At 38.9% G+C, this 12,076-nt stretch overlaps 1 protein-coding gene across 1 annotated transcript in view; it reads left to right on the top strand.

Moving 5' to 3' along the window:
• The window catches only part of DNAH3 (dynein axonemal heavy chain 3), a 188,767-nt gene that overhangs the window by 103,389 nt on the left and 73,302 nt on the right, over positions 1–12,076 (top strand). Inside the window, exons 37-40 of the mRNA XM_060033062.1 lie at positions 2,358–2,458; positions 4,139–4,244; positions 6,481–6,610; positions 11,442–11,687. Of these exons, the coding sequence (XP_059889045.1) occupies positions 2,358–2,458; positions 4,139–4,244; positions 6,481–6,610; positions 11,442–11,687 (583 nt within the window). The remainder of the gene's footprint in view (positions 1–2,357; positions 2,459–4,138; positions 4,245–6,480; positions 6,611–11,441; positions 11,688–12,076) is intronic.

The raw sequence follows: 12,076 nt of genomic DNA, 5'->3' as shown, positions 1-12,076 counted from the left end.
CAAGAAAGTAACAGTTATCAATTCATGAATTATGCTTTTGTTTGTACTTGTAGTGGGTAAGTTATGTGTGTTTAGAGACACTGTTGTATAGTGGTTAAAAGCCTTGGTGCTGGCATCAAATTGGCCTACTAGCTCTACAACTGAGCTGTTATATTGGGTAAGTCACATAACTTCTCTGCACCAGTTTCTTCATGTGTAAAGAGGTAGTAATAAATAAGGGTGTTGATAATTAAATAAGAGAGTCCATACATAGTGCCTAATATATGAGATGTGTTTTGGTTATCCGTTGCTGTATTGCAAACTACCTTAATGCTTAGTGGCCTAACTTTGCTCATGACACTGTGGATTATAAATTTTGAAAGGGCTCAGGTGGGTTCAGCTAATCCTCATGACGTCAGCTGGGGCAGCTGGGGCTAGAGGAGACACATCCATGGTAGATTCTTCACTCAACGTCTGGGGGCTCATTCTTCCTCGTCTTGTCTATCTCTCCGTAACTCTCTCTGTGTCTCTGTGTCTCTGTCTCTCTGCCTTTCTCTCAAAGAAAATCTTATCCTCCAGGCCTCTCCACATGGCTTGGGCTTATCATCTGGTGGCCTTGGAGTAGTGGCACTTCTTACGTGACGGTTAATCTCCAAGAGGCAGGAAGTGAAAGTTTTCAGGAAATTAAGAGTTATGCTTGGAACTGGCACAGCATCACTTTCTCTGAATTCTATTAATCAAAGAAGTCACAGAGCCTGCTCAGATTCAAGGGGGTGGAGAAATAGACGCTACCTCTTGATGGAGGTGGGCGAGGTCACACTGCAAAAGTGTACATGGAATAGGAGATATTGTTGCAGCAGTCTTTGGAAAATACATTCTGCCACAGTAAATGTAGTGGCTAAAGAGCTTAGGCTCTGGAGCCAGACAGCCTGGGTTCAGATCCTGTCCTGAACCACTTAGCAGTCATGTAACTTCAGGCAAGCTATTTAGTCTCTCTATGCCTCAATTACATCATCTGTAAAATGAGAATAACAGTATCTATGTCATAATGTTGTTAGGAAGGTTAGATAAATTAATATTTGAAAACTGATTATAATATTACCTGGCATGTAGCAAGTGCTATATTAAAATAAAATAAAATAATATTTATCACCATTTCAAGGAATAGGTCTTACACTGACTATACATCATTATCAAATCAAAATATATTTTCCTTCTGCATTTAAATTTTGCAAGACTAAGAGTGAGTCATGCTCAACAATGGAAGGCCTAATTATCCATATTATATACATACACTAATAATATCGTGTTCGTAATTTTGATTATATAACATATAAAAAAAGAATAAGTTTTATTACACGATATGGACTATGTTATATAAACTAATTGTACACATGTATTGGTTGGTCTTGAGATCAGAAGTATAAAGAGTCATAATCAGTGAATTTCCTGATGGCTCTTCACAGCTCTGAATGAAATCAAACTACTGTCACAGGTATGGGTCTGTTTCACTTTTCTTGATTTTCAGAGATGACACTGTTAATGGTATTAGTCCCATAACAGCCGTGACCTTCCTAGGGTTGCACGTAATGACCTGTTCCAGATGTGTTTGATGTGGGTCAGGTAATATATCAGAAACTTTGAAAACCACAATTTAGGATGAGAAGCAGGGAACAATGGCGTTTCCTCTTTTCCCCTGAGAGACCAAGGCCTCAGGCCATCTTATGACTTAAACATCTCACTTTAACCCATGTTGGCAAATGAGAAGCAGCACCACGGACTTGTAAAGCAGGGATATGCCTGCTAAACACTAGGACTTGTAATGGTCTTTCCTTCCATTCCAAAAAAGGATGTGGAGATATTCTTGTCATTCTAACCCTGGGCCAGTCCATGAGGGATTCCAAAAGGAGTCTTTGTGGGAAACTTGAGCAAATAAAACTGGATGGGGGTGTGCTATTAAATTCCTTCCACTGAGGAAGGAACCATGAAACTTGCTGTAGTCTGATAATTTCTGGTTTCTTCATCTAAGGCTGCAAGTCAGTGGTTCTCTGACCTCCCTATTTAATATTACAGCTCACCACACACAGCATTCTCCAGCCCCTCTTCGACGTTATTCTTCTCCAAAGCACTTTCATCACTGTATATTCTATATATTTTGCTTATCATCTGTCTCCTCCGAGCAGAATGCAAACCTCAAGAGGACAGGAATTTTTGTCTGTTTCATTCTGCACAACTAGCATAGTGCCTGGCACAGAATAGGTGCTCAAGAAGTATTTGTTGAATGAATTCAAACCATCTCTGTCCCCACTGATGCCTTTCACTTGCAGATGGAATTTAATTCGTTTGCTGCCCTCCACCCCTCTGCTTTGTACTTTCAGCTTTGTTTAATGAGTGGAGAGATTATCCAGATGAGCTCCAAGATGAGTCTGATCTTCGAGCCAGCTGACCTGGAGCAGGCCTCCCCCGCCACTGTGAGCAGGTCAGTCAGCTTGCAGGGACCCCCTGAGGGAATGTGAGGCCTCACTAACCCTACGCAGGAGGGAAAGCTCTAAAAATCCATAAATGTGATTAAACTCCAGCAGATCACCTGCACTACTTGTTGTCAGATTTGTCGTAAAGTTAGTCCTCAATCCACAGTGCTGGTAGGAATCTAAAGTCAGGCAATCACTTTGGAAAAGAGATTGATATCATCTCCTAAAGTTGATCTTTCTTATGCCTCATGACCCAGCAATTCTGCTTGTAAGTATTGATATATACCCAAAGGAAACTTTTGCCCATGTACAATAGGAGACATGTACCAGAATTTTCAGAGTAGCATAATTTACAATAACAAACACTTAGAAACGACCCAAATGCCCATTAACAGGAGCGAATTAAAAAGTATAATAAGATCACATATCGTAGTATTTGTATGTCATTCAAAATAAATGAACTGTACTGACAAGCAACTATATAAGATAAATCTTAGTAAAATTAAAGATAAAATCTTAACAATATTATGTATAAAAGTAAGCCTGTAATATTACATACAGCATAGTGTCCCCTTTTAAATTATTAAAAACAAGTAAATATATATATATATATATATATATATATATGCTATAAAACTCTATAAGAAGGAAAGAAATCAAAGCACAGGTGAGCATGAGATTCAAGATGCTGTATAACCTCAGGTGGGGAAAGCCACGGGCATAGGATAAGGGAGACTATATGGTTAGATGAAGGTTATTGTCAAGACCCTAGCTTCTGCCTGGGTATTGGGTTCATGGGCACTTAGTACATTATTGAAAACAATTAACTGAGAAAGGCCATGCATGGGCTAATGATGAGTGTGCCAAGGATAAGAATTAATCCAATAGTGTAACTTCAGTCCATAAAAAATAAAATAAAATAAAATCAGCCCACATTCCCAAAGGCAATGTAAGGGAAGAGAAAGAGCCTATGGCAAGTTAGACCAACTTGGGCTCCCACCCTGGCCACACCACTTGCTAGCTGTGTGACCTCTTCTGAGTCACGTAGCCTCTCTGAGCTACAGTCTCCTCATGTCTAAAATGTATACCATAAAGCGGAATATTTAGAGATGAAGGCCATTAAGACTTAGCATAATGGCTGACACGCAGTAGGTGTTCAATAAATGGTAGCCAGTGTTAGTAACAAAGGAGGGAGTGCCTAGATACAACAGAATGGGGGAAAAAAGTGCTAAACAAAATGTTACATGTCAGTGCATGGTAATGTACTAACATTATGGTAATGATAATAGTAGCTTTCATTGATTAAGAGGTTTCTGTGTTCTAGGCCTTTCATTTAACCATTACAACAACCTTATGAACTACATATTTTTTATATTCCTCAATTTACAGACAAGGACAGAGAAGTTCAGAGACGGTAAAGAAATTTGCCCAAGGTCACTCAATTAGTAAGGTCTGGGGCTGGGATTTGAATCCAGGTCTCTGATTCTCAAGACCCAACTCTCAGCACTGGTCTCCACCCTTTCCTGGCAAAATCTGTGCATCTTTCCTTTGGCTTGGAGCTGGTGAGGGTCTATGCCCCGACCCAAGCTCCAGCCTCTTACCTCACCATGACCTCCTACATTTACTTCACCCCTACGTGCTTGGGAGCCAGATGTGGACCGGGCTGGTCCTCTGTTTGTGCTTGCCAGGTGTGGGATGATCTACATGGAGCCCCATCAGCTAGGTTGGAAGCCCCTGAAGGATTCATACATGGACACCCTGCCTTCCAGTCTCACCGAGGAACACAAGGAATTGGTGAGATCCTCTGGTCCCTTTCCTTCCTGTCCCTCCCTGTCTCCCTACTCCTCATCTCAAAGGTCTTCTAGGATCATTTTCACATTCATAATTACAGAAGGCAAGAAGGAGCAGGAAATTCCCTGACTGTCCCTAATTATCTTGCTTCCTGGCTACCTGCCATTTTTCTGACTTTCACTCCATGTGGTGGGGATGGGGTGATGCAGTCAATTTCTCCTTTCTCTTCCACCTTCTCCATTACTTCTTGGCTCCCCAGTGGAGAATTCTGGTGCTTGAGAAACGTTCTATTTGATGACTGGAATGTCACCCCTTTCCCCATTGCCTACTAGGAGAAATGCCTCTGGAAGTTGCTCTAAAGATGGACCAGGTTAGGAAGACCTGTGTTCCTCTCTTCACTGCCACTTCCCGTCCCTGTAACCTAGACTCCATACCTTCTATATTTAGGGAGCCAGAACCAGTTAGAAATTCTCTTAGTGCAGCTACTAAGAGTGTCCATTTTCTTCTTCCCTTCCTAAAAGAGATGTGAATGTTCAGGTTACATTAGCACACACTCAGACAAGGGAAGTAGGAAGGGAGAACCAGTTCTTATGGTGTTTCTGATTCCCTAGGAAAGTTTCCCACTGAAGAAGCCAAGAAGGATCCGAGGTGGATTCTCTTCCCACTGTGGAAACAGTCTGGGGAACTGTGTAGGACAGCCCCTCTCCTGTCACATTTACATACATGCACAATATATATGTAGCATGTTTATTTACATAGACACATATCCACATGCACAGTGAGAAACCAATCTACACATGCACAGGAAGCCTTCAGAAACTTCCCAGTATCCTTAGTACAGTCTAACTTCTTATCGGGCCTCTGAGACTGTGATCCCACCCAGCCTGCCTCTCCAACCTCACCTACCCTCTTCTCAGCCTCAGCTCATTATCTTCCAGCCCTTGGGTGTTGTTTCCATTCCTAGAAAACCCCAGGTTTTACTACCTCAAAGCTTTTGCATTTTTTGTTCCTCTTTCTGGAAATCTTGCCCCATTTATTCTCATAAGGGATGATTCACTTTTTTGTCATCCAGGTGTCAGCATAAAGGCCTCCTTCTCCAAGAAGTCTTCCCTGACCACCCTATTAAAAACTTCCTGTTATTTCCCATTGTAATACCTTTATTTGTTTCCTGCTAGTACATTCATGATTTGTAAATACTTTCATTTCCTTGCTTGTTTATTTATTTTTTGTTTGTCTTCCCTTCCCCTCAGACCACGAGGACAGGGACCTTGTCTATCTTGTTCATCATTTATCCTTAGCACCTACCACACTGCATTTAGTAGATGCACAATAAATTTTACTGACTGAAAACCACATATCTATGTACTCATATATAGTCATATATACATATAAAGACATCTAAACATTCATATATGCACACATATCTGTGTATAATCAGTATCTGTATATTTATTTAGTGATGACCTACCTACTTACAAAAAAATAACTTAAGGTAATTTACAGCGAAAGTCACAAAGTATAACAAAAGTGAAAAAAACACTAAGAGGAGAAAGTGAGGCAAGTCATTTTTTAATATATTTTTTATTAGAGTATAGTTGCTCTACACTGCTGTAGAGCAAAGTGAGTCATCCATACATATACATATATCCCCTCTTTTTTGGATTTCCTTCCCATTTATGTCACCACAGAGTGCTGAGTAGAGCTCCCTGTGCTATGTAGTAGGTTCTCATTAGTTGTTTTAAATTGGGTGGGGAGCAGAGCCAAGAGACAACAATTAACATACCCACCAATAAGTATGTACATACATACATACGGGGAATCACTGAAAATGAGCCTGAAATTCCCTGTGGCCACTTTCTACAGGAGACCTGCCTTATAAATGCCAGTCAGTCATTTGCAAATCAGTTGTTTAGAATTCCTAACATTTTTTTTTATAGAAACAAAGGCAGATACTGTGGCTGGGACCTAAAACTATTTCATGCATCCTGTAGCTGACCCATAGTGGCTCCAAGCTTCAGCTTAGTGGAATGGGAGGCGTGGGGAATAGCCAGTGGGCTGCACAGTCCATTAAATAGGAAGCTGGGCGCATCTGTCTTGGTGCCTGTGGACTTTCCTCAGTACACCTAGACTCAAAAGTAATCAGCAGTCTTACCAACATTTCCAGCCTCCTCAAGGTGTACCAAGCTCTTGGTCTTAAACACACTTTTTAATAATGTCAAATCTCACTTTCTACTCTTAGGTCAATGACATGTTCATGTGGCTTATCCAGCCCTGTCTGGAATTTATTCAGCTTCAGTGTAAATTTGTGGTCCAAACATCTCCCATCCACCTTGCCTTCTCAATGATGAGACTGTACTCCTCTCTGCTAGGTAAGTACTACCCTACAGTTCTTAAGCCAAATGAGCGTATGGTGTGCCTTGGCCATTTCTTCTGCTCCCACCCCTATTATTCCTCCATGAGTTACAATGAGACCAGCATTTTGGTCTAGAACCAGCAAGTCTTTTGAGTGTAGATAGTAGAGTTTGGTGGAAAGAGTCCATATAGTTTGGCTTGATCTTACATTGACTTCCTGGGTATTCTTGTGCAAATTAGCCCATTCTTCCTCAGTATTAGATTCCTCATCCACACAATGGGAATAATAATTCCTGTTCCTCTTTACCTAACAGGGAGGGATATCCTGGAGGAAAATGAATTTAGATGACATATGTAAATGTATATCAGGAAAAAAAAGATTCTGAAAAGAATAAGATAGGAAGTTTTTCCATTTTAAGAAAACTTATATTACAAAAATCTGAATTCATAAAACACATAGATACACTATAAAAAAACTGATCACATTAGTCTCCAGAACTAGGGAACTTCTCCAGGACATGGAGAACCATTGGTTTAAATGTCCTGGAGAAGTTCTCTATAACCATTTCACATAAATCAAATTTTACAGGATTCTATTGGAAATGACAAAAGATGTGTTAATTTGGAGAACTTTTATTGGATGCCATTTCTTTCTCAAGATAATACATAATTCAAACTGAAGGTGAATCTTCTTACAGCTTCTGCTACATGAACATATTTTCTCAGCCCATTTCTTCCAAAGGCATTATAGATGTAGATTAAAAAAAAAAGTAACATGGGAAACTTGAGTGGAGACTTTCTCTAGCTAAATATTATTTGATTTTCTAAAATTAAAATTACAGGCAATATTTTTAGAAGCACACTAATTCATACAATATCACATATTTGTATTTTTATTTGTAAATTTTACATACTTTCCCAAGCTCCTTTTACTATCCTTGTGTAGTATCTCCTCCAGGAAAGAAAGCACCAGCATGAGAAGTGAACTTATTGTCCACAGTCCTGAGTAACCTCATCTCTTGCCTTCCTGAATCTATAGCTATGAATCCTCTCAGGAGTGCTCAAATACACACAACTACTAAAAATGGGGGACTGGGTTTGAATGCACACATATTTGATTTTGGGGCTATAATTTTTTACTCTGTCAGTGTTAAAATGCAAGAACATGGTAGCTGTGATTAACAAGGACTTGAGATAAGGAACACCGAATACATTTTTAGCCTTTTATTTTGAAATAATTTTAGACTTAAAGAAAAATTGCTAAAAGAATGTAGAGTCACATGTACCCTTTACCGAGATTTCTTTAATGTTAACATCTTATATAATGAAGGTACAATTATCATAATAAGGAAGTTAACATTGATACTATACTGTTAACTACACTTTATTTGAATTTCACATTTTTCCACAAATGTTCTTCTGATCCAGGATCCAATTCAAGATGCCACATTGTACTTAATTGTTGTTATCTCTTTGGTCGCCTACAAGCTATGACAGTTCTTCAGTCTTTCCTTATATTTCATAACTTTTTCACAGATGAAGACTGGCCAGTTATGTTATAGGATGCTTCTCAATTTAAGTTTGCCTCATATGTTCGCATAATTAGATTGAGATTGTGCTTATTAAAAAATTTAGGTATATTTGATTTACAATATTATATGTTTCAGGTGTAAAACGCAGTGATTCACAATTTTTAAAGATTATATTCCATTAAAGTTATTATAAAATACTGGCTGTATTCCCTGTGTCGTACAATATATCCTTGTAACTTATTTGTTACATACATAGTAGTTGGTACTTCTTAATCACCAAACATTGGCTTGCCCCTCCCCTGTCCCTCTTCCCGCTGGTAACTACTAGTTTGTTTTCTATATCTGTAAGTCCATTTCTTTTTTGTTATATCCACTAGTGTGTTGTAATTTTTAGATTCCACGTATAAGTGACAACATGCAATATTTGTCTTTTTCTGTCCGACTTATTTTACTAAGCATAATAACCTCCAAGCCCATCCATGTTCTTGCAAATGGCAAAATTTCATTCATTTTTATGGCTGAGTAGTCCATCTTCTTTAATGATTCATCTGTGGGTGGACACTTAAGTTGCTTCCATATCTTGGCTATTGTAAATAATGCTGCTATGAACATTGGGTGCATGTATCTTTTTGAATTAGTGTTTTTGTTTTTTCAGATATGTGCCCAGGAGTGGGATTGCTGGATCATATGACAACTCTATTTTTAGTTTTCTGAGGAACCTCCATACTGTTTTCCACAGTGGCTGCACCAATATACATACCTGCCAACAGTGTACGAGGGTTGCTTTTTCTCCACATCCTCACCAACATTAGATATTTGTGGTCTTTTTGATGATAACTGTTCTGACAGGTGTGAGGTGATACCTCATTATGGTTTTCATTTACATTTCTCTGATGATTAAAGATGTTGAACGGGGCTTCCCTGGTGGCGCAGTGGTTGAGAGTCCGCCTGCCGATGCAGGGGACACGGGTTCGTGCCTCGGTCCGGGAAGATCCCACATGCCATGGAGCAGCTGGGCCCGTGAGCCATGGCCGCTGAGCCTGCGCGTCTGGAGCCTGTGCGTCCAGAGCCTGTGCTCCGCAACGGGAGAGGCCACAACAGTGAGAGGCCCACGTACTGCAAAAAAAAAAAAAAAAAAAAAAAAGATGTTGAACATCTTTTCATGTGCCTGTTGGCCATCTGTATCTCTTCTTTGGAAAAATGTCTATTCAGATCTTCTGCCCATTTTTAATCAGGTTGTTTGTTTTTTTGTTGTTGATTTATATGACCTGCTTTTGTATTTTAGATATTAACCCCTTATCAGTAATATCATTTGCAAATATTTTCTCTGATTCAGTAGGTTGTCTTATCATTTTGTCCATGGTTTCCTTTGATATGCAAAAGCTTTTAAGTTTAATCAGGTCCCACTTGTTTAGTTTTGATTTTGTTTCCTTTGCCTTAGGAGACAAATCAAAAAAATATTGCTACTATTTATGTCAGAGTGTTCTGCCTATGTTTTCTTCTAGGAGTTTTATGGTTTATGGTCTTACATTTAGGTCTTTAATCCATTTTGAGTTTATTTTTTGCATATGGTGTGAGAAAATGTTCTGATTTTATTCTTTTACATATAGCTGTCCTATTGTCCCAGCACCACTTACTGAAGAGACTGTCCTTTCTCCATTATATATTCTTGCCTCCTTTGTCATAGATTAATTGACCATAAGTGTATGGGTTTATTTCTGGGCTCCCTATTCTGTTCCATTGATCTGTATTTCTGCTTTTATACCAGCACCATACTGTCTTGATTACTGTAGCTTTGTAGTATAGTCTGAAGTCTGGGAACATTATGCCTCCAGCTCTGTTCTTCTTTCTTAAGATTGCTTTGGCTATTAGGGGGTCTTATGTGTTTGCATACAACTTTTAGAATTATTTGTTCTAGTTCTGTGAAAAATGCCTTTGATATTTTGATGAGGATTGCATTGAATCTGTAGATTACCTTGGGTAGCATGGTCATTTTAACAATATTAATTCTTCCAATCCATGAACACAATATATCTTTCCATCTGTTTGTGTCATTTTCAGTTCTTCATCAGTGTCTCGTAGTTTTCCGAATATAGGTCTCTTACTTCCTTATTTAGATTTATTCCTAGATATTTTATTCTTTTTGATGCAATGTTAAATGGGATTCTTTCCTTAATTTCTCTTTATAGTAGTTTGTTTTCAGTGTATAGAAGTGCAACCAACTTCTGCATATTAATTTTATTAATTTTGAATCCTGCAACTTTACTGAATTTACTGGTGAACTGTAGTAGTTTTTTGGTGATGCCTTTAGGATTTTCTATATATAGTATCATGTCATCTGCAAGCACTGACAACAAGAACAACAGCATCAACAACCAAAAGAACAAGTGTTGATGAGGATGTAGAGAAATTGGAACCCTTGTGCACTGTTGATGGAAATGTAAAATGGTACAGTTACTATGGAAAATAGTTTGTCAGATCCTCAGAATTAAAAATAGAATTACCAGATGACTTAGCACTTCTGCTTCTGGTATATGTACAAAGGAATTGAAAGTAGGGACATAAACAGATATTTGTACACCCATGTTCATAGCAGCATTATTCACAGAAGCCAAAGGTGGAAGCAACCCAAGTGTCCATCAACCAATGAATGGATAAATAGATCAAGTATATACATATGGTGAAATATTATTCAGCCTTAAAAAAGGAAGGAAATTCTGGGGAGTTCCCTAGTGGTCTAGTGGTTAGTGTTTGGTGCTTTCACTGCTGTGGCCTGGGTTCAATCCCTGGTTCAGGAACAGAGATTCCACAAGCCGCATGGTGCGGCCAACATAAAAAAAAAGAAATTCTGATACATGCGCCAACATGGATGAACCTTGAGGACATTATGCTAAGAGAAATAAGCCAGTCAGAAAAGACTATATGATTTCACCTCTAAGACATATCTAGGTTAGTCAAATTTATAAAGACAGAAAGTAGAATGTTGTTTGCCAGGCCGTTGGGGAGAGGGTAATGAATTAGTTTCAGCTTTGCAAGATGAAAATAGTGCTGGATATGAATAGTGGTGATGGTTGCACAACAACATGAATGTATTTAATAACACTGAACTTTAAAATGGTTAAGATGGTAATTTTTATGTTATGCATATCTTACCACAATAAAAAAATTTTTTTTAATGTATGTGGATAAAGGATCTGGCAGGTGATGCCATTCAACCAGTATCAATCCTCTTCCCAGGCCGCTCACAGACAAAACTGCCCAATTCATATCTATTGCACTCTGCAGCTTTTCCTGAGATTCCTTTTCTTGCTTTTAGATGAAATCAGGGAAATAGAAGAGAAGGAAAGTGAATTAGTTGAAAGCCTGACAAGCCAACAGATCTTCCTCTGGCTGCAAGGTCTCTTCCTTTTTGCCTTGGTGTGGACCGTGGCCGGCACCATCAACGCAGACAGCAGAAAGAAATTTGATCTGTTTTTCCGCAACCTCATCATGGGTATGGATAATAACAACCCAAGACCCAAAAGTGTCAAACTCACCAAAAACAACATCTTTCCAGAAAGAGGTAACTTAGTACCTGTTTGTTTTGTCTTACTGTAGTGGTTTGGAGCATATGTTCCAAGCCCAACCAAAATGTGTGGCCCACGTGAGGCCTTTGCAAAAGTCAGGAAAGATTTTGTAGCTTGCCTGAGAGGGTTCACTTCTCCAGAGCTGGCCCATGTATGTAGAGATGGGTGACCCTGAAGTCAGGGTCTTATGGGTTATTTTAACTACTAATTTTTAATTTAGAAAAAGTCATATAACTTTTTTTTTAATTACCCATAATCTCATCACTCTAACAGGCCCCAGGGAACAGCATGAGAAATATAGCCACTTTTTTTTCTTACGCCCTTCTAGTCCTGTTCTGTGTGTATACACGTCATATCATGGCGATTATGGTATTAACATTTCCTT

Source organism: Delphinus delphis, chromosome 15 (assembly GCF_949987515.2).
Source record: "Delphinus delphis chromosome 15, mDelDel1.2, whole genome shotgun sequence".
Taxonomy (NCBI): Eukaryota; Metazoa; Chordata; class Mammalia; order Artiodactyla; family Delphinidae; genus Delphinus; species Delphinus delphis.
The sequence above is the reverse complement of the archived record's forward strand: the minus strand, read 5'-3'. Positions and strand labels throughout refer to the sequence as shown.